At 52.2% G+C, this 27,788-nt stretch overlaps 10 protein-coding genes across 10 annotated transcripts; 8 read left to right on the top strand and 2 right to left on the bottom strand.

Annotated features, from left to right (window-relative positions):
* Nucleotides 1–76: 76 nt before the first annotated feature.
* Nucleotides 77–5,015, bottom strand: nte1 (lysophospholipase). The gene is made up of 2 exons (XM_073712476.1): nucleotides 4,534–5,015; nucleotides 77–4,463 (listed from the first exon to the last, which is right to left on the bottom strand). The coding sequence occupies exons 1-2, from the start codon at nucleotides 4,908–4,910 to the stop codon at nucleotides 242–244; spliced, it is 4,599 nt and encodes a 1,532-aa protein (XP_073567624.1). The 5' UTR covers nucleotides 4,911–5,015; the 3' UTR covers nucleotides 77–241.
* A 4,821-nt stretch (nucleotides 5,016–9,836) lies between these two features.
* BJY04DRAFT_123326 (GNAT family N-acetyltransferase) lies at nucleotides 9,837–10,700 on the top strand. The gene is made up of 2 exons (XM_073708374.1): nucleotides 9,837–9,963; nucleotides 10,057–10,700. Exons 1-2 carry the CDS (start codon nucleotides 9,924–9,926, stop codon nucleotides 10,548–10,550), a joined length of 534 nt encoding a protein of 177 aa, XP_073567623.1. The 5' UTR covers nucleotides 9,837–9,923; the 3' UTR covers nucleotides 10,551–10,700.
* On the top strand, nucleotides 10,604–11,949 carry BJY04DRAFT_123323 (sugar phosphate isomerase/epimerase family protein). The gene has a single exon (XM_073708373.1). It carries the CDS (start codon nucleotides 10,850–10,852, stop codon nucleotides 11,861–11,863), a length of 1,014 nt encoding a protein of 337 aa, XP_073567622.1. The 5' UTR covers nucleotides 10,604–10,849; the 3' UTR covers nucleotides 11,864–11,949.
* A 172-nt stretch (nucleotides 11,950–12,121) lies between these two features.
* On the bottom strand, nucleotides 12,122–15,320 carry BJY04DRAFT_209699 (non-ribosomal peptide synthetase; the record flags this gene model as incomplete). Its single annotated transcript, XM_073714160.1, has 5 exons — nucleotides 12,122–12,316; nucleotides 12,352–12,626; nucleotides 12,712–13,441; nucleotides 13,487–15,183; nucleotides 15,296–15,320. 5 exons carry the CDS (start codon nucleotides 15,318–15,320, stop codon nucleotides 12,122–12,124), a joined length of 2,922 nt encoding a protein of 973 aa, XP_073567621.1.
* A 677-nt stretch (nucleotides 15,321–15,997) lies between these two features.
* On the top strand, nucleotides 15,998–17,416 carry BJY04DRAFT_230398 (aminotransferase class I/II-fold pyridoxal phosphate-dependent enzyme; the record flags this gene model as incomplete). The annotated part of the gene is made up of 3 exons (XM_073719287.1): nucleotides 15,998–16,754; nucleotides 16,843–16,985; nucleotides 17,060–17,416. The coding sequence occupies 3 exons, from the start codon at nucleotides 15,998–16,000 to the stop codon at nucleotides 17,414–17,416; spliced, it is 1,257 nt and encodes a 418-aa protein (XP_073567620.1).
* A 1,883-nt stretch (nucleotides 17,417–19,299) lies between these two features.
* On the top strand, nucleotides 19,300–21,233 carry BJY04DRAFT_230397 (multicopper oxidase-domain-containing protein; the record flags this gene model as incomplete). The annotated part of the gene is made up of 3 exons (XM_073719286.1): nucleotides 19,300–19,585; nucleotides 19,635–20,109; nucleotides 20,165–21,233. 3 exons carry the CDS (start codon nucleotides 19,300–19,302, stop codon nucleotides 21,231–21,233), a joined length of 1,830 nt encoding a protein of 609 aa, XP_073567619.1.
* A 478-nt stretch (nucleotides 21,234–21,711) lies between these two features.
* On the top strand, nucleotides 21,712–22,758 carry BJY04DRAFT_230395 (pirin family protein). The gene has a single exon (XM_073719285.1). The coding sequence runs from the start codon at nucleotides 21,718–21,720 to the stop codon at nucleotides 22,624–22,626; it is 909 nt and encodes a 302-aa protein (XP_073567618.1). The 5' UTR covers nucleotides 21,712–21,717; the 3' UTR covers nucleotides 22,627–22,758.
* A 318-nt stretch (nucleotides 22,759–23,076) lies between these two features.
* Nucleotides 23,077–23,616, top strand: BJY04DRAFT_221768 (uncharacterized protein; the record flags this gene model as incomplete). Its single annotated transcript, XM_073717222.1, has 1 exon — nucleotides 23,077–23,616. One exon carries the CDS (start codon nucleotides 23,077–23,079, stop codon nucleotides 23,614–23,616), a length of 540 nt encoding a protein of 179 aa, XP_073567617.1.
* A 472-nt stretch (nucleotides 23,617–24,088) lies between these two features.
* Nucleotides 24,089–25,659, top strand: BJY04DRAFT_230391 (serine/threonine-protein kinase; the record flags this gene model as incomplete). The annotated part of the gene is made up of 3 exons (XM_073719284.1): nucleotides 24,089–24,309; nucleotides 24,372–24,937; nucleotides 25,014–25,659. 3 exons carry the CDS (start codon nucleotides 24,089–24,091, stop codon nucleotides 25,526–25,528), a joined length of 1,302 nt encoding a protein of 433 aa, XP_073567616.1. The 3' UTR covers nucleotides 25,529–25,659.
* A 221-nt stretch (nucleotides 25,660–25,880) lies between these two features.
* BJY04DRAFT_221766 (aldehyde dehydrogenase family protein) lies at nucleotides 25,881–27,718 on the top strand (the record flags this gene model as incomplete). The annotated part of the gene is made up of 7 exons (XM_073717221.1): nucleotides 25,881–25,948; nucleotides 25,996–26,047; nucleotides 26,102–26,112; nucleotides 26,185–26,521; nucleotides 26,581–26,616; nucleotides 26,676–27,229; nucleotides 27,280–27,718. 7 exons carry the CDS (start codon nucleotides 25,881–25,883, stop codon nucleotides 27,716–27,718), a joined length of 1,497 nt encoding a protein of 498 aa, XP_073567615.1.
* Nucleotides 27,719–27,788: the final 70 nt, after the last annotated feature.

The raw sequence follows: 27,788 nt of genomic DNA, 5'->3' as shown, positions 1-27,788 counted from the left end.
GTCGTGGATCGATCTTAGCCACAAGATCTACGTAGTATGATCTCACAAGCGTCAATAAACACATCATTCAGGGAATCCGACTGCGTCACATTCCGAATATATTGGTTTTCATTATTATCAATATGGCAACTATCTTGGGGAATCATAGTACGCATACATTTCCAACAAGGATTCGCTGTTCTATGCATTTCAAACGCCACAATACTCATAACATCGTGAATACAAGACCGGCGCATGGAACCTAGATACTTGCACGTCTTGGCGCCATCGTCCGCTGAAGCTTCTTCTTCTCTTCAGTTTCTTCCGGAACGGGTAAGGACCCCTCGGTCTTGAGTTTGAGCAGATATTCTTTGCCGTAGGCATATCCGACTTGATAGATCTCGTCGAAGTTGCCAAACTCGAGCGTTCCGTAGCGGTCAATTGGTGGGCGGATGTAAAGACAGCCGGGGGTGCTTTTGGCCCGCTCGAGATTATCAATTGACGAAACATAAGCTAGTCGCGCCTGGATCTCGGACAGAGTGGGTGGATTCGGGACCCCAGAGAACGGATTCCAGCGATTGACAACAGACCAGAAGCCGGAAAGAGAATCGCCATAGCTTTGAGGAGTGTTGTCGTCGATGGAACCAACGTCAATTGCAAAGATAACATCTGCGCCAAGGGTCTTCATGTGTGCAACCGTCAGATTATCAATGTATCCACCATCAAGCAGCATACTTCCCTCATCACAAATGGGGGGAAGAAGACCTGCAAGAGACATCGATGCGCGGACATAACGCCAGACATAGCCGGAAGAGTGGTACTCGGCTCGAGAGCGGCTGATGTTGGTCGTATTACAGTAAAATTCTAGCCAGAAGTCTTCAATTTGGCTGTCACCGAACGACTTGAAGATTCCACGGTTGAATTCGTGGCCAGTGGTGTACGAAACGGTCGGGTAGGTCAGATCAAGAGCAAAGCGCCACATACTGCCCATCCGGCCAGCAAACTTCTTTGCGCGTCCGTACATCGGAACAACATCTGCATCTCTGGCATATAGGGCACCAATGAATGCACCAATTGAAGTTCCACCGACAATGTCAACAGGAATTCCGGCTTCCTCCAGAGCTTTGATCACACCGACATGAGCGATACCTCTCGCGCCGCCACCTCCAAGCACAAGACCGACTGCTCTACCACACAGGCGCCGCGCCAAGCGATGAAAGTCACCCTTGAATGGTGTTTGAGCTGAGTATAGTGGTGTTTGTCGAATCCTTCGCGAGGTGTATTTTTGGATCTCGGCCTGGAGAATCTGGACTCGTTGCTTGAGAACAGTGCCAAGTCGCTTGGTCTGGGGATGTGTCGGCTCAGCGGTCAATCGGAAGCCCATTTGAATATGGTGGTGGCCTCCATTTACCCAGACGCGGTTCTTGAGCCATTTGCGGGTGATACCGGGAGGACAGTACCTGTCCGCGTGCAACAAAACGAGCTCCTTTCTGGCTGTCGTCTTCATTCCGAGTAAGAATCTTTCGTACTCTCCGACATTAGGCGAAGACTCTGCGAGGCCCACTAAAAGAATACAGTCGGCCTGGCTGATGCACGTTTGGGTCCACGGCGAGTTCACGTTAGTGTCAGCGATATAGAGAACCATCCCATACTTCTCCTCCAAGTCGGCAAGATACTGAGAAAGTTTGAGCTTCCCCATTCTGCTGAAAGCATGCCGGCCCAGGTGGTTCAAGATGGCCGCTTGATTCAAGGAGGTCACACCGTCAGTAACGCCGATTTGTTGGAGGGCATTCAGAAGTCGATTGCCAAATTCAACTACCGGAACGCCGGTGGTGATCGGAAGAATGCCGACAGTGCGAAGGTTAAGGGTTGAGGTTGCGGTTTTTACACTGCCAGTATTGCCAGGCTCCGTCGCTTGTTCGCTCATTGGGTTCTCGACCAGATCTCGCATTCGCTGAGCGATCAACTTCGAAACCTGAATAGTGATCCCGGTATGCTCCTGGGCAAGACTATTGAAAAGAGATCGGGGAAACTTGGCAAGCTCAGTATCTCGGATAGCGTGCAGTGTGGCGGGTCGTGTCGATTCTGTCATGACCTCCAGCTCGCCAACACTTTCTCCTTGTCCATGTTCGCCAACGACAGTCATTTTGCCTCCAGGGCCTTCAAGAACAGAGCGCAGACGTCCGTTGAGAACAATATAGATCGCGTCGCTCTCGTCGCCTTGGTGATAAATGACTTGACCGGCATTGACCTGCACCCATTCCAAAGCAAAGTCGATGTGAAGGAGCAAGCGCGGAAGAAGGCTTGTGAGCCGCTTGCCTAGAGTCAACAGAGCAATAGGATACCGCTCCGCCAGCCTCTCCAAAGACGCACGGGGTAAAAATCCAACGTAGACATCTGTCTTTGCAACAACGTCGGTGTAAGAACGGTATGATGCCATTGCACCTACATACCCTTGCATTCCGCCGGGTTTAATCAGGTATAACGACTTGCGAGATTGCTTCTTGCGCTTGAAGTCGCCGGCGGACGCAGTAACACCAGACCCGCGCGATGTAGCTGTTTGGGTGCGCTTGAGAGTAGGGAACAGTTCTTCCTGAGCGTTGTGCACATGGCCCGGCCGCGATGTGCCCACAAGATCATCCCCCTTTTCATTCACTGGGACTCCCACATCTAGAAATCCATCAATCACATAGTACAATCCAGGATGGCGCTCTCCTTGCTCGACCAGAACCGATCCTTTGGGGAAGTAGACAACCTCAATGTCGTTAAGAAGTTCCTCCCGCAAGTTAACGATGGGCGATGTACCCCCAGCGCTTGTCACTGACATCGACATCACAGATTCAGATTCCCCATCCCCAGATCCTTCATAGGGGTCTATGAAACCAAAAGCATTATTACTGAACACGGCCTTCTGGCGTCGCGAATCGTAAGACACCAATTTAGGGGAGAGTTCACCAGACTGACTACCCTTGCGAAGCGCATCATGTGAGCTTGCAGTCAGACCAATGCCCTTCATAATGCAGTCCAGAATAGACTCGCGGAACAAAGCATCTTCATCAACCGAGTCCTTTCGTTGAAGGGACGATCGACGCATAGGTGAGCGCTCTTTTTCTGTTAGTGGAGTGTGCAGTCGAGGAATATTCGCAAACTGTTCGTGCCTAGGCCCAAAACGGGAAAGTTGGATGGTCGAAAGAAGATCCCCTGGACTAACTCCGGCTATCTCGCGGTCACTCGGCGACCTGTCCTGGTTCAACAGCATCCCAGGACGTTTCGTCATGGACATCTTTGCCTGAAGAGCAGCCTCTTTTCGCAGAAAACTGCTTGATCGACGTCTTCTGCCAGCATACGGGTTATGAAGTGCAATTCCTCTGGTTACCTCTTCGGGGCCTAGGCGATCCTTTTCCTTCAGAAATTTGTCTTTGAGCCGGTCCAAAGCCGCTCCTCGAATCTCGTTAGGCAGGTCATGCGTAGTGAACTTGGACATCTGCTTTTCAATACCCAAAACTTCGTTTGTCAGACCGAGATAGTTGTGTGCCGTGGCAAATGTTACTCTCTGCAGGCGCGTAAGGATCACTTGAACGATATGGGCTGTTGCTCTCGGGTACAGCCTCGTCAGACGTCGAAAAGCGCTAGCCGGAATGATTGCAATAGTCGTATCTACCGTAGCCCGAGCTACGATATCCGGATGGACCGATTTCCGGCGATGGGCGTGTAGGCGCTTCGTAACCGCTGGGTGGCCAGTATGTCGGAGTTGAGGAGCACGGCTCTCCCCTAAATGCAAGGGAGGTACCGATGGCAGGAAACCACCATCAGCATTGACGGTAGAGCTGTCGTCTTCGTGATCCCTGATGAAAGGCGTAGGTGAGCCATGCGAGATCCCCCTAGGGCTACCCGGAAACGACTCGGGTGCTGGAGCAGGGCTTGGCTGGACGCTGGACAAGCTGGAATAAGAGCCCTCGCTGCTGCGCAAGCGGACGTCTTCCGTGAACAATGACAGGATTGAAAACAAGGAAGACATGGAAGCGCCATTCTTCACCTCCGTGAGCAGCTGATACCCTTGTTTCCCGTCCTCGCCTTGGTATTCGTCATCCGAAGACTCCTCCATGACCTCGCCGTTGAAACTGTGCTTCCCATCCCGCATTGACTTGACAAATATCTGAACCAATCCATCCACAACCAGGCAGAATCCTTTCTCGTCCTCCAGCTGAAGAGTCTCGCCAGCGATCAACTTCTTCGTTTGCATAGTGCGTGTCAATTCGTGGAAGACGGGCCTCTCAAGATAACCAAACACCTTAATCGCGCTCAAGAATTCATCGAGGTAGTTGGCCAAGCCCGGTTTCGAATCACCATCCTGCACATCTGGAAACAGGTCAAGCTGGGGTTCTTTGCGTTGTGGCTCCGGAGGTAGACGGCTGTACATGTTCAGGAAACGGTAGCGAATGAACCAGCTCACTGTCGAGACGAGAGCCAGTACGATCAAGAGCCTAGGAAATTATTCCAACTGTTAGCGAACTATACCATTCGAAACAACAACTGATCAAGGGCAACTCCTACAGCGTCGTGAAATTCATCGTGAAGGTCAAGCTCATGGAAAAGAGCGTGAAGAGCCATGTGGGCAGCGTGATTGTAACGAAGGTGATTGTCCAGTATAGAATACTTGGAATAGTCTGGAACACCAGGGAAAACACCCAGCCAATCCACCCCACCATGGTTGTAGGCGTTGTAAGGGACAGCTGCGGTGGTGGGGGGAGATGGGTAGAAAAGCGAGGAAAGCCAGAGACGCCAGCGGTAATGGCGGGAAAAGAGGTCGAAAGAGAGACAGACGGTGCAATAATTGAGGGGGTGTCGACAAGAGAGGGAGACGCATAAAGGGAGTCTAGGTCTGGGGGTTCGGGCGTGGAAGTGGAAGCAGATGCTCCACTGTCGGCCATGCTGAAGCTTGGACTGTCGATGGAGAATGACGCGCTAAGCCTGCAAAACCAAGGCCACAGGCCGAAAGGCCCAGGTGACGGAGTCCTCAGAATCCACAGTCTCAGTCCTGATCCGAGGCTGTTACCAGTCCGAAGTACAGAAACCTCGGCGGCGAAGCGCACAGCAACACCATCGTCAAACCGAGCCGCAACGTGCACGCATAAGGCCCGTTGGGTGGCTGTCGATCCGCGTGTCTGCAAATAGTGGGTTGAGGTCACATTCGTCAATAAAGCAGCGCTAGGACGGGCGTACAAGGGAATGGCGCTTAGTGCGGATGGATCGCCGTAGAGAGGAGGAGGAGGTCGAGTTAAAACTGGCTAGATGCCCCAGATGACAGCGAGAAGAAGTAACTAGGTCTGGTGGTGGTGTTGACGATGGAGAGGACGGAGGAGTAACCAGCGGTCGGGAACTTCTTCATAATCACGCTTAAACAAAACTCACATGATCCGCCTGTTTCAGGACCTGTCTATATCGAAACTACTTTCTTTCACGGGACGTAAGGATATAGTAGAAACAGCACTCTTCTTGACCTTTCTTCTTAGGTGTCTAACAAGAGCCATCCTCTTTAACTCTTACGGGGGCTTACAATGCATCTAGGGGCAAGGTGAGACATATATATATTCATCGTGTGTGAGGGGTGGGAAGGGTAACATTATTTACAGGTATAAGCTTCAGGTAGCACTAGCATAGCCATTAAAAGACCTGTTATGATACTCTATATGATGAATAGACGAGTTTTTACAGTCCTCAAGTAGAAGTACACCCTGCCTGTTGCATGTATAGACCCATCGTTCTTTGTCCCGATAGCGCGAGCTGCCCAGACCCGTTTTCTGCCAGGCCCCGGCCAGCCTCAGCTTTCTCCGCCTGGCCACGTTCCTTTGCCGTCTGAGCCCCATGCTCCTGTTGCTTCCTCTCCTTCATCTGCTTCTCACTTACTTTCTTTTCTTTCGCCTCTTTCTTTTCTGTTTTTCTATATTAGAGTCTGCTGTGGCTTTGGCCCACAGGCCCGCCGCAGTCATGTTTCAGGTAAGTTGCGCGAACCTCCGGCCGGACATTTATTGCCTACCGCTTCTCCGCACCAATGAATAAGGCTGACCTGTGTGAACTGCGGATAGCGTCTCCGTGAAGCAATCGATTCGCGAATCGCAGAAGAACAGGCTCGACAGCGGTCATCCCAAGAGTCTATCGCCCGATCCAATTCCGCTCGCCGACCCCCGGGGCGCAAACCGTCTCAGTCCCGAAAGAACACTGGAGTCCCCGTGCGTGGACCTGATCCGACTGAGTTTGAATCCGAGTTTGTTGTGGGAGACGAGTCGAGCAGATCAGCTACTCCTCAGCCGGCGGAATCAGTAGTACCTGGAACTACTCCAGTGGAGAAGTCCGAGGAAGTGGAGAGCACCACGAATACACCGGAGAATGAGAAGGAGAATCCCCCAGAAGGGCCGACAAGCCAACCACCGTCGGAGCTGGCCCCGGATGTGAGAGCTAAGCTGCGGAGGCTGAAGAAGTTGGAGTCGCGATATCAGGGTGAGTTTCACGTCTGCCGCCGGTACTGACAGATTGACTGAGGGATGATTCTATTCAGAGTTGCTTACAGCATACCGATCTGCTCACTCTCGCGTCTTATCGATTGAACCGTTCGAAGCTGCTCTGCGCGAAAACACGCCGCTGACATCCGTCGCCGACCCGAAGGCGCTGACTGAATACCTGAACCAGATCTCGCTCAAAGGAGATCTTGTCGTGGAGGAGCTTAAACGTGTGACCACCGAGAAAGACGATTTCAAGAAAAAGCTGGAGGAATCCCAGAATGCTGAGAAGGCTGCACAGGATGAGATTAAGAACCTGAAGGAGGCTGTAGCCAAGGAAGGAAAAGAAAAGGATGCTGAAGAACAGCCACCTGCCAAGGATGAATCTCCGAAGGAGTCAAAGGAGGAGACGGAAGAGTTCTTTTCTTTCGACAATGAACTTCCTCGTCTGGAGTCCGAGCTGAAGGAGAAACAGGAGGAGGTCGAAAGCCTGAAAGCTCAGACGGAAAGCTTGAAGCGCGACCTAGCGGTCGCACGTGAGTCTACGGAAGGAATGGTGCACAACCTGGAAAGCGCTACGAGAGAGCTTACGGAGCTACGTGATTTCAAGGACAAGCAGGAGTCAGAGATGGAAAGCCTGAGGACCTCGAAGAAAACCGAGATTGATGAGCTCAAAACCAAGCTTGAAGCATCAGAAACTGCCGTGACCCAAGCAAGCACCGAAGCCGAAAAGTTAAAGGCCGACCTGAAACAAAAGACGGAGGAGATTGAACAGCTTCAGACACAATCCGGCAAGTCCGGAGATGCTGACCAGCAAGCAGAGCTGACAGCTAAGCTGGAAGAAGTCCAACATCAAAAGGAGGATAATGAGAAGCGCCTGGGAGTGCTGCAAGGCCTTGTGGACAAGCTTCGAACCCAGCTTAAGGACACGCAGGAGACAATGTCCAGCCTGAAGGATGACGTGGAGCAGAAAACAGAGGAATTTGGCAAGCTGAAAAAGGTTGTTGACTTCCTTGATGAAGGTTTGGAAGGCAATGCGAAGTGGCAGGACGCAAAGGAGAAGGTCACGAATGGCCAGGATGCCGACTTTGAAGAGCTTCGCCAAACCCTCGCTCCGTCGCAGAACGTAGAGACAGCGACTACCGAGCCCGAGCCTGCGCAACCGCCTGCCAGTGGTACTGCGACAGCCGGAGCTGGAAAGAAGAAGAAAAACAAGAAGAAGAAGGGTGGCAAAGCTGGGGAAGATACCAAGACAGCAGCAGCTCCTGCAACAGAAACCCCACCGCCTGCTGATCAACCAGCGTCACAGGCAACGGATCTAAGCGCAACCGTAAAGGAGCTCGAGAAGAAGATTGAGGACCTGGCGCAGCAACTCAAAGAGAAGGAACAAGCCATTGACCGCCTAGATTCCAAATTGAAGGGCGAGGAGACGTTGAAGGAGGAGATTGAGTCATTGCGCGACGACCTTCTTGGCCTCGGTCAAGACCACGTTGAGGCCAAGGACAAGATTAAGGAGTTAACAGCCGAGAAGACTGCCCTAGAAGGGACGATTGCTAAGCTGGAGAGCGAAATCACTGATCTTCGCGCAAACAACGAGTCCAAATCGGCGGACTCTGAGAAGGCCCATAACGACCTCAAGGGCGAATACGAGAATTTGAAGGTGAAATTTACGACAATTGAAACAGAACTTTCTGCCGCGCAGCAGCTGGCAACAACGCGGTTTAAGGATATCACCGAATTACGAGAGAAAATCCAAAAGATCCAGCCCGAGCTTAAGAATCTGAGGGCCGAAAGTGCAGAACTCAAGACAACCAAAGAGGAGCTGAAGAGTAAGACGTCCGAATTAAGGACACTTGAAGGAAAACACGATGACCTGCAGGCGGAGTTGAAGACGCTCAAAACCTCGATCTCAGATCGGGAAACAGAAGTAAAGACTCTGAACAAGAAGATCAAGCAAGAGTTGGATAGCCGACTGAAAGCGGAAGAGAGCCTGACAGTTGCCCAGTCAGATCTACGCTATTCAGAGAGCAGGAAGCAGGAAGCTATCGAGGGCCGGCAAAAGGTCATGTCGGATCTGACGAACGTCCAGGACGAGCTTAAGACAGCGCGTTCACGACTCCGGGAGTATGAGCAGCAAACCGAGCAACTCAAGAAAGATCTTGAGGGACTGCGCGAGGAGATGCAGCTGAAGACTGCGCAACATGCGAGCGCACAAAGCCTCATGAACAGCATGCGCGACCAGGCTTCCGAGCTGGGCATGCAGATGAAAGAGGCTCGCGAACGATGCGAGAGCTTGGAAGAGGAGCTCGCAGATGCCCACCGCCTACTGAGTGAACGGACTCGTGAGGGCGAAACCATGAGACGCCTCCTCAACGACATCGAGGGTCGTGCCGAGGCCAAGACCCGCGATTTCAAGGAGCGAATGGAAACCGCCATCGAAGAACGTGACCGAGCCGAAGACGAAGCCAGTGCTCAAGGGCGTCGTCGGGCCCGTGAACTGGAGGAGCTCAAAACCAAACTTCGAGAGTTGGAGAAGTCCTTGCGCAGCGCAGAAGAAGACAAAGAAGAACTAGAGCACTCACAGAAGGACTGGAAGCGGCGACGAGACCAACTCGAGGCGCAAACTGAGACAGCAACCCAAGAGCTCAATGACGTGCAGCAGGCTATGGCTCGTTTGCGCGAAGCTCTTGATGAGAGTGAGAAGCAGGTCCGCGACCTCGAGAAGGAGAAGGCCGAACTACGTCGTTCGGTCGAGCAAACCAATTCCCGATTGGAGAAGATGCGCAAGTCAAGTTTGCTCCCCGAAGACAATCGCTTCGGCGCTGCTCCGCCATCATCACGATCATCGATCGATTCTGGTCCACAAAGAGGAGGGGTGACTTCTCCTGTCTCCAAGACGCGCAGTCCATCCACGCAAAGAAGCGACACACCTACTGGCGGTATTGACTACATCTATCTGAAGAACGTGCTCCTCCAGTTCTTGGAGCAGAAGGACAAGAATTACCAGAAGCAACTCATCCCGGTGTTGGGAATGCTTCTGCACTTTGATCGGTAAGCAATCCGGCACTTTCTTTTACTCACTATCCCATTGACTGACTCGTGTAGGACGGACGAGCAAAAGTGGATGGCAGCTATAACCTCCAAATAGGTGTTGTATTGTAGCGATGGCGGCACTATAGATTTAGGGTACATACTTCTTCTACTGTCTTATATTTATACAATGATCGAGTCTATATCAAGATAGATGGACAGCTGTAAGCTAAGCTATTTCAATGTACCACATACGTAGGTCCATACTCCGGGGAATGGAATGTGGATCATCCGCATGTCACAGGGCGGACTTTTTTCTCAACGGTTCACCATAAATTCTCACGACCTTCCTCCTCGCGACTCAATTCCACACGTCTCCCCCCAATCCCATATTCCTTCCAAAATAATACAGCAATCATGTCCGCCCAACCCACAATCCGCCTCGCAACCGCAGAGGGTACTTCCCCTTCCCTCCCCTCCTCCCCTCCTCCCCTCCTCCCCTCCGCACCTCCCCGCACCCTCAAGCCCAGCTAGCTAACACCCCCCCCAGACGTCCCCCTAATCCTCCAATTCATCCGCGAGCTCGCCTCCTACGAGAAAGCCCTGCACGAAGTCGAAGCAACCGAATCCTCGCTCCTCTCCACACTCTCCTTCCCCTCCGAACCCCCCAAGCGCGGCTCCGTCTACACAGCACTCATAACCCCACCGCCAACGCCCGAAAACCCCACCCCGATCCCCGTCGGCATGGCGCTGTACTTCTACAACTACAGCACATGGCGCGCGGCGCCGGGAATCTACCTCGAGGATCTGTATGTCCAGCCGGAGGCGAGGGGCAACGGGTACGGGTTTAAGCTGCTGAAGTGGCTTGCGGCGAAGGTTGTGGAGGTCAAGGGGCGGAGGCTGGAGTGGAGTGTGCTTACGTGGAATACGCCCAGTATTGAGTTCTATAAGCAGGTGGGCGCGAAGGCTATGGATGAGTGGTTGAAGATGATGGTGGAGGGGGAGGCGTTGGTTAGGTTGGCGAAGCCGGAGGAGGGGCAGTGAGGGGTAACCAACTAATACTAGGTAGAGGGCTTCGCAGATAGTTCCGGATGTATAGCATTTAAGCGTGGCACATTGGATTAAATATGGTTAAAACGGGACTTCGGATCGATTTACGAGAAGATCATGTGTATATGTCCGGGACTACCTAATACCTATGGAAACTGATTTCCGTGGCTGGTGGTTGGTGCTAAGTATACTACTAGAGACGCGGGGACCCCAGTCTGGACTGGAGGCATATCTATTCCTCCATCAAACCATCCTCAACTCCTCAATATTGTCGTTGACAAATCTTATCGACCATGCCCACACTATCAAACCCCATTGCTATCGGCACCTCCTGCCTCGGCCAATCACCCACCCATACCCTCGACCAAAAGATCCAAGCCGCCGCCCCCAAAGGCTTCCAAGGTTTCGAAATCATCTACGCCGACCTCTCCCGCTACAGCATCTCAAACAACATCAGCATAATCACAGGCGCGAAACAGATTCGGCAACTCGCCGATGACCTCGGTGTGGCAATCATCTCCCTCGCGCCCTTCGAAAACTTCGAAGGCTCAACGTCCTCCCCAATTGGCGACCGTCTCGCTCTCGCAAGCCAATGGCTCGATCTCGCGCGCATCCTAGGCGCAAGCTACCTCCAGATCCCATCGCAGTATAACGCAAACGAGAGCACCGGCGACGAAAGCGTGATCGTCTCAGAGATGCAGCAGCTCTCTGATCTCGCTGCATCTTTGTCACCAGTTATCTCGATCGCATATGAGCCGTTGTCTTGGGGCGTGTATTGTTCAACGTGGGAGGAAGCCCTTGCACTCGTGCAGAAAGTAGACAGGGACAATTTCGGGCTTTGTCTCGATACGTTCCATGAGATTACGAAGCTCTGGGCGAGTCCGTTTGCTCCGTCTGGTGTTTACCCCGACGGGCCGGAGAAGCTTGCTTCGTCTCTTTCTCGATCTATTGAGGGGATTCCGCTTGAGAAGATCTTTTACGTTCAGCTCTCGGATGCAGAGAGGTTTGACCCGCCGTTTTCGGAGAATCATCCTTGGTTTCTTGAAGGGGAAGCGCCGGAGTTTACATGGTCGAGGCATGCGAGGCCGTTTCCGCTGGAGAGTGAGTTTGGGGGTTATACGCCTGTTGTGGATGTTGTGAGGGCTTGGGTTGTGGAGAAGGGGTTCAAGGGGTGGATTAGTATGGAGATTTTTGATCGGAGGATGAGGGATGAGGCGTATAAGGTTGAGGATGCGGCGGAGAGGGGCTGGAGGTCTTGGGAGAGGGTTAATGAGGCACTTGAAGGGAAAGAGAATGCGAGGGTTTGAGTGTTATTGTAGTGACGGGATGAGCCTCTCACTGCATGTTCTTGGATCAAAGATCCTGGTTTGGCATTAGGGGAGTATTTCAACATGTTTCCCAGGATCCGATGTTCCTTTCAAGATGAACCTCAGAGACTCCACAATACTAAGGATCTAGATGACTTCGGTTTCCTTTTGCTAAGACCTACACCATTCCGTGAGTGACATAGCATATATGGTGTCTACGCTGAATCTCTCTATGTACATCACCGTGAGCCCAACTACCTATGCAGCGCGTGACTTGAGATCGTAGAACCCCTTCCGATTCCAGAACTCAATGAACCGCTTCAAGATCTGCGCATCTAGCGGTTTGTACCTAATATCAGGCCGATCCCGGATCGCACCCAGGGCATTCGACGAGTCATACAAGGGCGTGTGCTGGCTAACCTGCCATCTGGTCTCACCACCGCGAACCCTTTCCTCTACCATAGGCATCAAGGGCGCTATCGGCCCACCTCGGGCCTCTGCTTCTCAGACGCCTGCTCAGTCCACTCCCAGTAATCAATAGACTCCAGAGGCCCGTACCCGGCCTCGTTGATAAGCCCATAGGTCCCTTCCATAGTCATCGAAATTGCCCGATCCGGAGAGAGAAGATGGTAAGACCGACCGAGGTTTTTATTCGAAGAGGCAATATGCATTGCAGCCTCAACGATATAGTCCACACAGACGTACTCGAAGCACTGGACGAGCCGCGGCCACTTTCCCCATCTGGATACAGCCCGCGATAAGCCTTGACATGAAGTCGTCCGGATTGCTCGACCCGGTCTCGGAATGGCCGACTATGAATCCCGGCCGGAAGATGATGATTGGGAGACCCTTAGCTCGCATGCGCCGGACCATGCCTTCGGCGGTATACTGGCTCTGCGCATACCCCAGGTCGAACCGCACGCTCTGGACATGTGGCTCTAAGGGGTCTTCTTCATAGAGCTTCTCTGTCCCCAGGACATATTGCGCCGGCCCACCCCAGACGTCGATGGTGGACATGTAGAACAGGGGTTTTGGTCTTCCTGCGGCGGCCAACGCGAGGATGTTGCGGGTGCCGATGACGTTAGCTGAGAAGTGCTGGTCGTAGGTTTCGGTGAAGTTGACTTTGGCGCCGAGGTGGAAGATGGCGCTGGCCCAGGTGCTCAGCCAGGTAAATTGGTCTCCGATGTCGAATTTGTCGGCTGCGATGTCGCCCTCGAGGGGAACGATCTTGTTGGTGAGTTTGGGGTCATCAGGCCAGATGTCGTATCGCTCTAGTGCTTCCTGGATTCGCTGGAGAGCGGGCGACGAACCTTTTGCGTGGGAGAGACATGCGACTTGTTTTACCCTGGGGTTGTGTAGGAGATGGCTTAGAAAAAAGGCGCCGACAAAGCCAGTGACGCCGGTGGTGAACACGCGGCCCTCATCCTCACCTTGCCATTCTGGAATCGGATGGGATTCTATTTCCGAGGCTACGTCAATATCATTCACAAGATCCATGTCGCGAGTCCAGGTTTCTGAGTCGTCAACTATATCTTCGGTCTTGGAGGTCTTGTATTTGTCGATTAGCTGGAGGAGATCCTACAGAGACGAGTTCTTGTATAGATCCTGCATTGAGATGAGCACGTTGAGCCGCTTACGGATCGAGGTAATTAGCTTTGCAGACTGTAGCGAGGTGGCTCCAAGGGCGAGGAAATCTGCATCATCCTCAATACTGGGGGCGTTCAGAATCTCCTTCCAGAGGTTCTTGATCTCGGACTTTGCGTTCGTATTACTTTTCCCCTCTGCCGGAGAGGTGTCTTCGCTCCGTTTTGGGTCATCTCGAGCAGCCACATGTTGGTTGAGAAGTTCCTTGCGATCAAATTTGCCATTTAGGGTCAGCGGGAATTCATCCTTGACTATAAACTCGGACGGAACCATATGCGACGGTAGGCTTTCTGCAAGCATCTCGTTCACCTGGCTGACATCCACAGAGACATTTGTCTCTGGGATCATGAACGCAACAAGAGCAGCCTGCCCCAGAGGCGATGACGATGGCCGCTGCACAACAACCGCCGACTTGACCTGCTCGTGGGTCAACAGGGTCTTTTCAATCTCCCCCAAATGCACTCGAAACCCTTTATGTTTGACCTGGTTATCAATGCGGCCCACAAAGTCCAGCTCTGTACCGCCAGCCCTCCATTCAGCAAGATCCCCCGTGCGATAAAGCCGGACCCTCTCTCCACCATCCCTTGAACAATCCCTGAGCCTGCTCCTCTCCAACGTAACAAAGGACTGTTGATTCTTGCCCTGCTCGTTGAGATACCCAGGCGTCTGTTGCGGCCCTGCAATGCAAATCTCCCCTACCTCCCCACTCGCAGTAACAACCCTTAGCCCATCCCCATCCTCATTTTCGGACTCAACAAGATAAACCTCCATATCACCCAACGGGCTCCCAATCCCTATCCTCCCTCGCTCCACCTCCTCCCCCGTAACCTCCTCCCCCGTAACCTCCTCCCCCGTAACCTCCTCCCCCGTAACCTCCTCCCCCGTAACCTCCCGCATGGTAGTCAGAGTCACACACTCCGTAGACCCATAAGTATTCCACAATCTCCCCGGCGGCCCCCGATCCAGCACAGTCCTCATAGCTTTCACCGGTGCCACATCCCCACCACTAAGAACATGCCTCAAGCCCCTGAACACACTCGGCGCAACAGAGACAAGGACCTCGATCAGCGCCGCCGTAATAAACATCACAGAGACCTGGTTCCTGGCATCGTGCAGGAACGCCTCTAGTTGCTTCACGTCCGTCACCACACGCTTGGGGATCGGAACGATCGTCGCGCCGGCAAGCAGCGTAGCCCATATCTCGAAGAGACTAAGATCGAAGCCCGGGTTATTGAACTCTGCGACGCGGTCGGCGCGGCGGAGCGGCGTTGCAGGGGTCCTGGTGGCAAGGTGGATGATCGCAGCGGAGGTGATCTGCACGGGTTTAGGCTTTCCTGTTGACCCAGATGTAAAGAGGATGTGGGTGCGTCTGGTGGTTGTGGGTTTGGCTCTTTTGCTTAGGTCTGAGGGCGCCTCTGTGCTGGGTTGGCTTTCCTGGGGCTCTGTTTCCCCAACGTACACGTGTTCGAAGTCCTTGCTCTGGTATGAGCTGCCCTTTTCGATGATGATCTTCTTTGTGTCGATGTCGTGGAGGAGGTCTGTGATGCGGGTTTCGGGGAGGGAGGGTTCGAGGGGGACGCAGGTGCCGCCGGCGAGGAGGACGGCGAATTGGGAGATGATTTGCTCGATTCCGGGGCCGAGTATGATCCCTACGGGCTCGTGGGGGGGGGAGTTTGCTGTGCGGTTTGCAGATGGCAGATTGTAGGTTTAGTGATTTGGTGAGCAGCGAGGAGTATGTTAGGGTGAGGGTTTGGGTGATGATGGCTGGGTCGTTGGGATGTTTGACACATTGATCATATACCAGACTCTCCATAGTGATCCGCTGCGTCATCTGCTGATTAGGTATGGAGGGCCTTGTTCTAGGTTTAAGTGGCAGAGATAACAACAAAGTACTTGAACCGAGAGGTACTGGCATATATCTGACAATAAAGGGAGAAAAGCCACAGGCACTCAAACTTCGTATCTCACCTAGAGGCTACTATTAGCTGCCCTGGAGACCTGGAGAGTGTGAGAACCCATCGCATCATGATGCATGAGAGCTTACGGAGACAAATTCAGCCATCATAGTGATGAGGCGGATTTGCCCCATGTTTGCTCCAATCTTAGCACTTTCAATACCAATGAACTTAACGTTAGCATCCGGTAGCTTCTGAAGCCACGGTACACTTTAAGTGGATGATAGTCTCAACAAACAGCCCGTACCCACGGCTCCAGTGTACCTCGGACCAAACGAGAGTGGTTCGAGGTAGTTGGCACTGCAAGTCGAGTGCTAGTATGGATCGCGCCCACGGCGCAACCGGTAGCGAGACCGAGGCATTGCATCATCTATGCACAATACCATAAGAGCATTCGATCGACAACACCAATGCGCCGACTAGAACGCCAGCTGATTTGATTTCCACCCAAAATCCGAAACATAAAGGCCATCATTTGTAACCAAACCCCGCGTTGACCCCTGTAGCCTCACAAGCCCAACCCAACAGTCACACCATGGAAAGATTCTACCAAAAGCTAAAGGAGAAGCTCGACAGCCGACGCAGAGAAGCCCGCCTCATCAACCCACCCTCTGAAACTACAAAAGCAGACATGATCGACTTCAGCTCCAACGACACCCTGTCGCTCTCCTCCTCCCGCCTGCTAACAGAGGGGTTCATGCACCAAATAAACACTCACCCAGACTTCATAGTCGGCAGCAGATCCGCGCGCAGCCTCGACGGCACTCAGGACTACCTAATAGGAATCGAGAACTATCTCGCTGCCTTCCACAGGTCGGAAACAGCAATGTTCTTTAACTCCGGGTTCGATGCGAATGTCGCCATCCGGTCTAGCTTGCCCTTACCGGGGGACTTTGTTCTGCATGACCAATATGTGCATGCGAGCATCCACGACGGGATGCGGAAGTGTCGCGCCGAGACGGTGATGTTCCGGCACAGCGACGTAGGGGATCTGCGGCGGTGTCTTGGGAAGATCAAAGAGGAGAACAAGAGCATCGCAAAGAGGGAGAACCACGTTTTCGTTGCGCTGGAGTCGTTCTATAGCATGGATGGGGACCTGTTGCCGATTGAGGAGGTTGTTAGGGCTTCGAGGGAGGTCATGCCGGGAGGCAATTACCTGCTTTGTTTTGATGAGGCACACTCAAATGGGCTGGTTGGGCCGAATGGGTCGGGCCTTGTCTGTCACTATGGACTCGAAGATGAGTTTCCGATCCGGCTTGCGACGTGTGGGGAGGGGCTGGGGTTTACGGGAGGTGAGATGGTCTATGGAGCGGTGCAAGTGCAGGGGAGAAGTTAATCGATGGGATGAGCATGTATACTGATGGTGGGATATATGCACAGCGGCCGTGCTCTGCAGAGACGTCGTCAAGCAGACGCTCATCAACTACGTGCGAGAAGTCATCTTCACCACCGCACTGACATCCCTGACTGTATGTGCCGTGCGAGTAGGCTATGAGATCTTGGCCAGTAAGGAAGGCGAACGAGTAAGGTACCATTCTAGTCTGCTAGTGAGCACACTGAACTGTGTTAACATGCTAATTTATCCCTGCACCTTCAGCGCCGCCATGCTCTCCAACAAAACATCCACACCTTCTATCACCTTCTCACAACCAGTAAAACATGGTCTCTCGCGCGCCGCAAAAACGTGATATACATGCCTATGGAAGAAACATGGGAGCGCCAACCGTTTTTGTCTCCAATTGTTGGTCTCATAACAACTGACTGCGAGAAGGTCGGGGTATTGGCAGATAGGTTGGCGGATCATCGATACTTCACGAATGTGGTTCACTCGCCGCTGGTACCAAAGGGTATGGACCGGATTCGCCTTATGATTCATGCGAATAACACCAAGGAACAGATTAGGGATGTGGTCCGGTTGATTGTGGAGTGGGTGGATGGGGAGATTGGAGGGTGAAGCCATCATAGAAATGAAGTAGATGCTGGTTATTAGCAGTGTATATTGGCAACTCTCTAGAGAGTTGCTTTCATACATCTTTTGCTCTCACCAAAAAACATTGCCACAAGCTTGAAAGAAACGGATTTGGTTTCCATCGACCAGCATAAACTAAAGCACTGAATGGAACTATATAGAAGAGCAGCTCCATGTCAGCAGTTTGAGAACAAGGATGGAACAGCCACTTCCAATATGGAATTGATAGGCTTTCTAATGAAGATCTAAAACTAGCTCCTGGGGAGCCTGCTGCACACCCAAAGTAGCCCTCTTCTAGGGTTGATCTTACATTCCTCTAACTCCAGATAATTGCCAAATATTCAAATACCATGCAGCCCGCCTCAACAGAGATGATGTAACATGAGCCTGGGCCAGTCTAGCTGCCACAGACCGCTCATCCCCGACCAAGCCTTTCTCATAACTCATGAACAGAGCACCATTAGCGCTGAAACATACATCTACTGAGCACCTAGGCCCACAAAAATAGAGTTAGCCTTAAGCTTGTAAACTAAGGAGAGCTGACTACTTCTAAGCCCCCGGGAAGATGACCAGGTGCCAGGTGGGAAGAAGGAATATGTAATAGCCCTAGACTCGCCGGGCGACGCCGGCAGACTCGTATGACATACCAGAGAAAGGGAATGAACAATACTTTTCGGGCCTTCGGCGAAGGCTGGAGCTTGGTAATCTTAGTAAGGTTATGCAATTGACACGCCCTGTCAATTACTCAGAGGTCAGAGGGAGGCCCTTGCTTCGGGATCCCTGTCAGACAGCTTTGTCATGGTTATTGTAATGCTTATGGCGCATGTTGGACAGCTTAACGAGAGGAGAGGAGCATGCGAGAGGTGCTTTGACTTCTGGCAATTTGCCGGTATTTATCAGAGGTACGTATGTAATACGCATTTCCATGATGTTGATTCTTTGTTCGGAGGCTTCATTAGTACGGTGTAAAGGTGCGTGTGGTGAAGTGTTTTTCGAGATTTCGGAGCAGTACCGGTAGTGATTCGACAAGATCTATGAAATCAATCAGTGATGAAGCTATTCAGAGTTACGTAGTACATGGTAATCAAGATGCTAGGGCTGGAGCTGGAGTACCGGGCAATTGGTCCATCGTAGTTGCTTTGGCATATGCTGACCGCTAGTGTCGATCGATTGTAGGTAGCTTGCTGGAGTCTGCTAGACAGCTTCTATACAGAGCTGTGGTGGAATCTCCTCCCGAGGAGTCATCCCCATCCTGATAGAGCCTGATAAAAATTCAGGAAAAGAGTCTAGAGTTATTCCAGTTCGCTGCTTACCAGCCCTCCCTGGCTGGGATCGACGCAATGACAAATTTGCTTGGATGGCTGCGAACTTTTACCATTTATGGTATTGCTGCGTCGATCGATGATCTGCGATCCCCAATAGAGTCGGTGGACCCACATCTCGCTCGATTGCTCGAAGCCTCGAACGATGTAGTTGTAATGATCTGCAATCCTGTCAAGGGGCGTTCACGGTTCACTAGATCAGACTCGTCCACTTTCAATCGGAACATGCGCGATGGACGCAAGATGGTTCATGGTTACTTCCGTGCCGTACCGGACGACGTGGGCTCGAGCTTGCATTCCAGAACCGCCTGATTGCTCAAGTTGACAAGCCCCCAGCCACGGACTTCACCTCCACTTCGAGTGGGTATGTTCGATTCTAAACTGGTGGGGCGCCAGGAGGATCCTGAGATCAATCCCCTTCTAGGAGGGGTCTTGAGCAATATTATTTAAGCACGAAGAACGCCCGCTGAACAGGATGGCTAGAGAGCTTATGATCCCTCGAGGTGACTGACACTACGCAACGACTCCGCGTTACCGGTCGTGCAAATGGCGTACCGTTTTCTTTTGCCCTTATTCGGTGCACTCCAGATATCCACTGCCCTTGCCCAGGTTTCCGAACTCTGGGCTTGCCATGATTCAGTCAGCAGTTTCTCGCCTGTACTCTTCGAACTAGTTCTGACTGAAGGCGATATCGGTCCAGATGGGCTCCAACGGAAAGGGATCTTGATGAACGGTCAGTTCCCAGGGCCAGCGCTAGAGCTCTGTCATGGAGAGGATGTGGAATTCCACGTATCAAACGAACTACCATACTCAATTACAGTGCACTTTCACGGTGCGTTAACTCACTCTTCCGTTCTTGCAGCCCAACTAATATCGCGCAGGGATCGAACAACTAGGAACCCCCTGGTCCGACGGCGTTCCTGGAGTCTCGCAGCGTGGAATCCACCCTGGAGAGAATTTCACATACAGATGGACGGCGACCGAGTCAGGGAGCTACTTTTATCATGCACACCAGCGAGGGCACATGGAGGATGGCCTTTATGGGCCGATTCGCATACACCCCAAGGCGTCTGTGGAGCGTCCTTTTGCAATGGTGACTAGGGATCCTGTTCACCTTGCGGCAATGATGGCTGCGGAGAGAAATACCAGCCCGATTCTTTTATCAGACTTCCGCCGCTTGACCTCAGAAGAAGTATGGAATGCTGAGGAAGAGACTGGCCTCGACGCATTTTGCAACAACGCACTCATGATAAACGGAAAGGGCGCTGTTTCATGTCCATCGAAGGAACAACTCAACGAGCTTGCCAGTGAAGACCAGAAGCTCGCGCTGAATGGATCGGAGTTGACCGATATAGGGTACGTAAACCGCAACGCCTGTTCTGTCTCTCAATCTCACGGCTGACATATGTAGATGCTTGCCCCCCACCCTTTCGTTCTTTCAAGGCTCTTATACCAACCACAATTTGGCGGCCGTTCCCGACTCCTTGTTCTGGGGCTGCAAACCGTCAGATGGGCCGTCGGAGGTTCTCACCGTGGATGCTGCAGCCTTATATAAGAGCTGGGACCTCATCAATGCCGCCGGAGTCTCAACCGTCAGCTTCTCAATTGACCAACATCTGATGTACGTATACGCAGTGGACGGTCGATACATCGAACCCGTGCTCGTAGATTCTCTCAAAATCACCCCCGGACGACGCTTTTCGGTCCTCATGAAACTCGACAAGACCCCTGGGAACTATACCGTCCGATCGACGTTAATGGCCCTCAGCCAGGTCTTGAACACCACAGCAGTCATGACCTACAGCCGACCAGTCTATCCATCTCGCCCTTTGCCTCATGCAAACAACCTCACCAGCAAGAACGAGACCGCACGCCCCGTGTCCCTCGATGAAACAACCCTAATCCCCTTCCCCGTCGAAAAGCCCGCCCAAACCGTCAACCAAACCTTCATCCTCACCCTCGACCGCTTCAACTCCTCCTACATGTGGACACTGGGTAACACCTCCTTCCCGCTCACTCTCGAAGAAGACCACCCGCTCCTCTTCTCTCCCCCATCCACCTCCCTCGCTAACCCGCACTTCGCAAACCTCACCATCGCAACCAAAAACAACACCTGGACAGACCTAATCTTCCACTCCACAACTCTCGCGCAACCAGAACACCCAATCCACAAACACTCAAATAAGATGTTCCTCATCGGGCAAGGAGAAGGAGCATGGGAATGGTCTTCCGTCGCAGACGCAATGCAGGATATTCCCGAGAGTTTCAATCTCGAGAACCCACCAATTATGGATACGGTTGTAACGCTGCCGACGATTACGGGGCCTTCGTGGACGGCTGTAAGATATTGGAGTGGGAATCCGGGGGCTTGGGTGGTGCATTGCCATATCCAGGTTCATATGAGTGGGGGGATGAATTTGGTTGTGCTGGATGGGGTTGATGTGTGGCCGGAGGTCCCGGGGGAGTATTTGTTGGATTGAGAAGGGGAATGGTGTCGTGAGACGGGGTATATGTAGTTATCTTAGCCATTGCTAGGATCTGAGTTGGGGCTTAGGGGGAAGAGGTTGAGAATGCTGATGTCTCAGGCATGACCAAATGACTATAGTGGATCCATTGCATTTGCACTATCATAGAGTACTGCGTAAGCCATTCTCTTCTCTCTCCACGCCATTTGAAGGAAGGGTCCAGCAGAGGGGGGTGTCGAATGGCACGTTGTAGGGCAAACCAGTAGGATCTTGAGAGCCGCCGAATCTCGGCGAGCAGGCGCATTGCCCTAGAAGGCATTTCCAAGCAAGCTAGTGCATGCCAAATTGTTTACGAACCAGCCTCAACCGGCTTGCTAAGCCTTGATAATTCAGCCCTGTCGCTAACAAATCGTAAGGATAGTATTCCATAAATATGATCACTGTCGCTCCCCCACACGCAGCAGATTATCTTGAACCTGATCGTCACCCCACAACCAAAATGACAACCCCACGCAAAATCCAGCAAGTCTTCCAATCCATAGAAACAAAAGAAGGCGTCGGCGCCCTCGTCCGCCGCTCCATCGGAACCCCTCGACTGCAAAACTTCACCCCATTCCTCCTCTTCGACCACGCCACCGTCGGCCCCGACGCCGGTTTCCCAGAGCACCCCCACCGCGGACAGGAAACAGTCACCTATGTCCTCCGCGGAAGCCTCGAGCATGAAGACTTCACTGGCCACCGGGGCACCCTGCAAGCAGGTGATTTGCAATTCATGACAGCCGGCCGCGGGATCATGCACGCGGAGATGCCACGCGAGAGTCCCGACGGGGACGGAATGGCAATACAGATCTGGGTCGACTTACCGAAGGAACTCAAGTACGTGGAGCCGCGGTATCGATACCTCCATAGAACGGAAACACCCCGGGTGGAAGTCGATGATGGGCGGGTGTCGATTGCAGTGATCTCGGGACAGTCGCATGGCGTTGAATCCTCGAACGACCTTACCTACACGCCGATCTGGTACCTGGATATTACCGTGCGGTCTGGGGGTCGTGTTAAGCAACCCTTGCCTGTGGGCTGGAATTCGTTTGTGTATGTGCTAGAAGGTTCTGCGAGCTTTCAATCCGGAGAGGAGGATTCCGGGGTTACTGTGAGGCAGTACGAGAATGTTATTTTTGATGTTGCTGGGACGCATGTTGAGGTTTCGGTTCCGGAGGGTGGAGAGGGGGCGAGGGTCTTGCTGTTAGCTGGAGAGCCGTTGGATCAGCGGATTGTGCATTACGGGCCGTTTGTGTGTACGAGTGAAGAGGAGGTTTATCAGGCTTTTGCGGATTTCAGAGATGGGAAGAATGGGTTTGAGCGGGCGATTGGATGGCAGCCTAGTATCACGAAGCCGGTGGCATACTGATCCAGATGTTGGGAGCTTCGAATTCAAGGGTATTCAGATAAGCGAAGAGGCTGTTCTGTTCATACCAGAGAAGGCGTGCTGTAGTAGGATGTCAGTCGCGGTTTCCCTCTCAGTAAACAGCAATCAATGGACGACTTCACAAACCAAACCATCCGTCCACTCCTCTCTAGCTCTACTACAATCAATCTTACAGTTATTCTTTGAGTTCTTAGACAGATATATCACACAGGTGCGTCGGTTGAGTCCATCGCCACATGCTCTGTATAGTACCCTACCACAGTTGTGCTCTAACCGAGAACAGACATCCAGAAACCACAACATCCAGTTGCAAACATCATGGAAACTTTTATACCTACCATACCCTCAATCTATATACTCGGCGGCCCCTGGACTGTAAAACGAAAACTCTTCGGCGCCATCCACCAAGCTTGGAAAGAACGGCACCCCAACATGCCAATCCGTGCCCTTCCGGACGTGCTCCCAGACGTCATATCCGCGGAAGAGTCTTGCGATTCATGGTTCAGACTCAACCCAGCAACGGCACTCGTAGCCCAGGAGGCCATCCTCAAGGCCCAGTACGCCCTGGAAACCAAAGAGCCCCAGCAGAATATGACGGTCATCACTTGGCGATCTGGCGCGGATCCCATTGTTTACACCCTCTGCTATACACCGCCATCGCTTGGTGGACGTCCGATGCTTGAGGGGTTAGAGCAGTGGAGGGTCTTGAGGGAGCGGATGATGGTGTCGGCGGTGATTGTTTGTCCGCCGCGGGGGCATTTGTCAGAGGAAGAGGAAGAGAGAACGAGGGAGTTGTCAACTTGGAGTTGGAAGGAGCGGGTGGTCATTCATGATGCATTCGTGAGGGTTTTGCGGGAGAATGGCATTAATCACAGGACCTTGGAGAACCAGCTTGTTTGTCTGGAAGACCAGGCTGAGAGTGTGCTGAGGTACTGGGAGAAGGTTGGTGTTGAGAATATGGAAAGGAACTGAGGAAGACATTGGTTATGCTTAAAGCCTGTAAGAATGGATAGTGTTAGAAACAATTGATATTTTCATCCCAAGTATCTTCTTAATCAAGATACCTCCGGATCCTGGGTTGGACAGCTGATATTCCAACCTCGCAGAACACATAACGAAACTAGAGATGGAGTATGCTTGCCAATATTAGCAATAGACAGAAAGGTGTAGTGGCAGCCGTGCCTATTGGCTATGTAAGTTCTTTCATGCACTGCTGTCCTGTAGCCCAATCAAAACCATCGTCGCCCCATGCAACCCACTGACAGCCCTGAAAGAAAGCAGCCTTACACCTGGCGTCTGCGCGTGCCACAACCACAACAGTCTCTATCTAGCTCTCACCTCTCAACCTTCTGGGGCTATATTAACCATCTAGTTTATTGATCACAGACCTGTATTTCATAGCATCCCACTCAACACCTTTTAGACGCGTGTATTCATCACAGCAATGAGCATCTCGCCTCCTTCCACTCCGCCATCGATGGGCTTGACAGATAACCAGAGGAGGTTCAAAAATATTACGCTACCTTGTGAGTGGGTAGAGGGCTATCATCCAGGTGGTTATCATCCCGTCGACCTCGGCGACCTCTTCAACGATGGCCAGTACAAAGTCCTCCGGAAGCTTGGGGAGGGGTCCTACTCAATAGTTTGGCTTGCGCATGACCTGAAGTAAGTTCATTCTATGTTGCCTATCTCTGATACCGTGGACTATAATGACTTATTCCTTACAGAAACGATAGATTCGTCGCCCTCAAGATCCTCACGTCAAACATCACAGGATCAACATCCGAGCTACAAATCATACACCACCTAGCCAAAGCCGCACCAGAACAAGCTGCCCGGTATGTCACGCAACTACTGGACGAGTTCAAACACCGCGGCCCGAACGGCGTCCACAAATGTCTGGTACTTGAGCCCATGGGACCGAGTGCGAATAGTATGGTCGAAGAGTTGCCGCAGTTCAAACCTCGCAATATTTATATGAAGGTTCGATACCCACTGTGGATGGCCAAGAGCATCCTCAAGCAATCCTTGCAGGCTCTTGCATTTCTCCACGAGAATGGTATCGCTCATGGAGACTTCCAGCCGGGGAATATACTATTCACTCTTGATGAAGCTGGCTTGAAGTCTGAGGATGCGCTCCGGCAGCAAGAAGATGTCGAAGGCCAAGCTCAAGTCCAAAGGCTAGATGGAAAAGAAGATAAATGGGCCCCTCGATATCACGTTGCGCAGCCGCTGGCATCCTTTACAAACTACGGCCAAGGTTTCAAGGTGAAATTATCTGATATGGGCGGTGGTTAGTTCCCCCATCCTCTATCATCTGTTTCCGTCTTCTAGCAAAAGTCTATGCTAATATGTCTCTTCATGAGCAGCATATTTCTTCACAGATCCACCAGCAAAACCCCTTACTCCACGAGGCCTCCGAACTCCCGAGCTAGTTCTTACCGGCGCCGTCAACAACACGAGCGACGTCTGGAGCTTCGGCTGCCTCATCTTTGAGCTCATAACCGGCCTGCCACTCTTCTGCGTACCATGGTCCAAGTATTCAGATGACGATCAGCTCCTCGCTCTCACTGACCGGCTCGGCGCTCTGCCGGACGAGCTATTCAAGCATTGGAAGAATTCATCAAACCACTTTACGCCGGAGAGGAAGCTCTTCAATTATCGACTTGGAGGTGTTGCCCCAGGGAAGGAACCGCTTATGTTAGAGCCGGCTTCCATGGAGCAGTCGTTCGATGAGGCAGAGCCGGAAATGGATGAGGAGGAAGCCAGCGAGGTGAAGGCGCTTATCCGATGGATTTTGCAATATGACCCTGCAAAAAGGCCTTCTCCTGCGGAGATCCTGTCGCATCCATGGTTTTGCAAGATTGATACTGAGGATGTTTAATCTAGTCTCACTCAGTCGTGGATAGCACAACTTCGAGCACGTACCTAGTCTCGATTTACGGGCTCACCAAGAAGTGTTTCAGAGGGTACGCTGCGCAGGCTTAGTAGAGAGGTTGGATCTTTCTTCAAGGGATACATGTGTATATCATCTAGAGGCTGAGAATTGTTGCTAGAATACACCTGATTGCAATATGATGAGCATGCATAAATTCGAACGTACTCGACAAGCACTGTGGACGGCGGAGAGAACTGGTGACCAGCAACATCACCCATCTGACCCCGCACTTTGTCATCCCTTTTTCTGTTCTATTCCACCTGATCTTCACTCCAACTATCTCGACATCTGCTCCATCATGGCGACAACGACTCCTATCCCTCTGACCACTCCGACGGGTCTCTCCTATCAGCAACCCACAGGACTGTACGTGATACCGACTCAAAGATGACGAAACACTACTGATCCAGCAGATTCATCAACAATGAGTTCGTCGAGGGATTGAATGCAAGCACCATTGACGTGGTATGTGTCTCTACTACCCTCCCTCACTTCTAGCCGGGGCTAATTTATAGACAGATAAACCCAGCGTATGCCAGTCGTTGATCTCCATACTGCACAGCCCTCTCCCCAAGCCCTCGCTATGCTAACCACCCTCTAAGGACTGAACAGAAAATATGCTCCGTCCACGAAGCCCGCGAGAATGACGTCGACAAGGCTGTAGCAGCCGCCCGCAAGGCTCTCAACGGCCCTTGGAAAATCACCACTCCCACTGAGCGGTCGCAGTATCTCTACAAACTGGCTACGTTGATGGAAGACTCTCGGGAGAAACTTGCCGCTGTTGAGTCAATGGACAATGGGAAGCCGATTAATAGCGCCCGGGGTGACATTGGAGAATCTATTGGTTGCCTTCGGTACTATGCTGGTTGGGCGGACAAGATTGAAGGGCGCGTGATTGATACGAGCCCTCAGAACTTCAACTATACCCGTCGTGAACCGGTAGGGACTTTCCTTCTACAAACATTTACAGGCTGCTAATTTCACCACCTATGCTCTAGATCGGTGTCTGCGGTCAGATAATACCATGGAACTTTGTGAGCTTTCTCCTTTTTCACTCCACCGAGATGAATACTGACACTGGCTCCTCTGTCAGCCGTTGATGATGTGGGCATGGAAAATTGGACCGGCCATCGCCTGCGGAAACACAGTGGTGATCAAAACAGCAGAGACAACACCGCTATCTGCACTCGTCGCAGCCGAGCTAGTCGTGCAGGCTGGCTTCCCACCCGGCGTGATCAACATCATTACCGGATATGGCGAGATAGCTGGATCCGCACTCTCTCGTCACATGGATGTGGACAAAATCGCGTTTACAGGCTCGACAGCTGTTGGGCGAAAGATCCTAAAGGACGCGGCATCCTCGAATCTGAAAAAGGTAACATTGGAGCTGGGAGGAAAATCGCCCAACATTGTTTTCAATGACGCAAACCTTGATCAAGCGGTGAAATGGATCCACAATGGAGTTTTCTCAAACATGGGCCAGAACTGCTGCGCGGGGAGTCGGATTTACGTCCAGTCGGGCATCTATGATGTCTTTGTGCAGAAGCTGAAGGATCTTGCTCAGCAGCTGGTTATTGGACCTCCTGAGGATGAAAAGACTAAGCATGGAGCACAGGTCTCCAAGGCTCAGCTGGACCGTATACTGGGGTAACTATGCCGCCGTGAACATGATCAGGAAGAGATGCTAATGTCCGAAGCTATGTCGACTCGGGCAAAGATGTCGGCGCAAAAGTCGAGATTGGAGGCAAGCGGCTCAATCGTCCAGGATACTTCATGGAACCTACCATCTTTTCCAATGTGTCAAGCAACATGGAGATAGTACGTGAGGAGATATTCGGGCCTGTGGGGGTGATCTCCAAGTTTGAGACGGTGGACGAGATCGTCGAGGTCTCAAATGACACGACTTACGGATTGGCTGCGGGGATACATACCGAGAACCTAAAAACCGCCATTGAGATGGCGAACAAAATCAAGGCGGGGACTGTCTGGGTAAACCAGTACAACGGCGTGCATTGGCAGTTGCCGTTTGGAGGCTTCAAGCAGTCGGGCATTGGAAGGGAGCTCGGCGAGGAGGCGCTGTTCAATTACACCCAAACTAAGACTGTCTCGATGAACTTTGGTGTTCCTATTGTGTGAGTTGTCTACGGTTTCCTGTTGATGAATGTTGGTGGGGGTGGTGGTGGAATGAGAGTGGGTGGATGCTGGA

Source organism: Aspergillus karnatakaensis (genome assembly GCF_047715665.1).
Source record: "Aspergillus karnatakaensis strain CBS 102800 unplaced genomic scaffold BJY04scaffold_52, whole genome shotgun sequence".
Classification (NCBI taxonomy): domain Eukaryota; kingdom Fungi; phylum Ascomycota; class Eurotiomycetes; order Eurotiales; family Aspergillaceae; genus Aspergillus; species Aspergillus karnatakaensis.
Note: the sequence above shows the minus strand (reverse complement) of the source record. Positions and strands in the feature narration are given on the sequence as shown.

Bases quoted from the DNA above. Each gene is read 5' to 3' on its own strand.
- BJY04DRAFT_123323 (XM_073708373.1), top strand. From the start codon at position 10,850: ATGCCCACACTATCAAACCCCATTGCTATCGGCACCTCCTGCCTCGGC.
- nte1 (XM_073712476.1), bottom strand. From the start codon at position 4,910: ATGGCCGACAGTGGAGCATCTGCTTCCACTTCCACGCCCGAACCCCCA. The intron at 4,464-4,533 runs GTAGGAGTTGCC...ATAATTTCCTAG, and splicing joins ACGATGAATTTCACGACGCT to GCTCTTGATCGTACTGGCTC.
- BJY04DRAFT_123326 (XM_073708374.1), top strand. From the start codon at position 9,924: ATGTCCGCCCAACCCACAATCCGCCTCGCAACCGCAGAGG. The intron at 9,964-10,056 runs GTACTTCCCCTT...CACCCCCCCCAG, and splicing joins CCGCCTCGCAACCGCAGAGG to ACGTCCCCCTAATCCTCCAA.
- BJY04DRAFT_230395 (XM_073719285.1), top strand. From the start codon at position 21,718: ATGACAACCCCACGCAAAATCCAGCAAGTCTTCCAATCCATAGAAACA.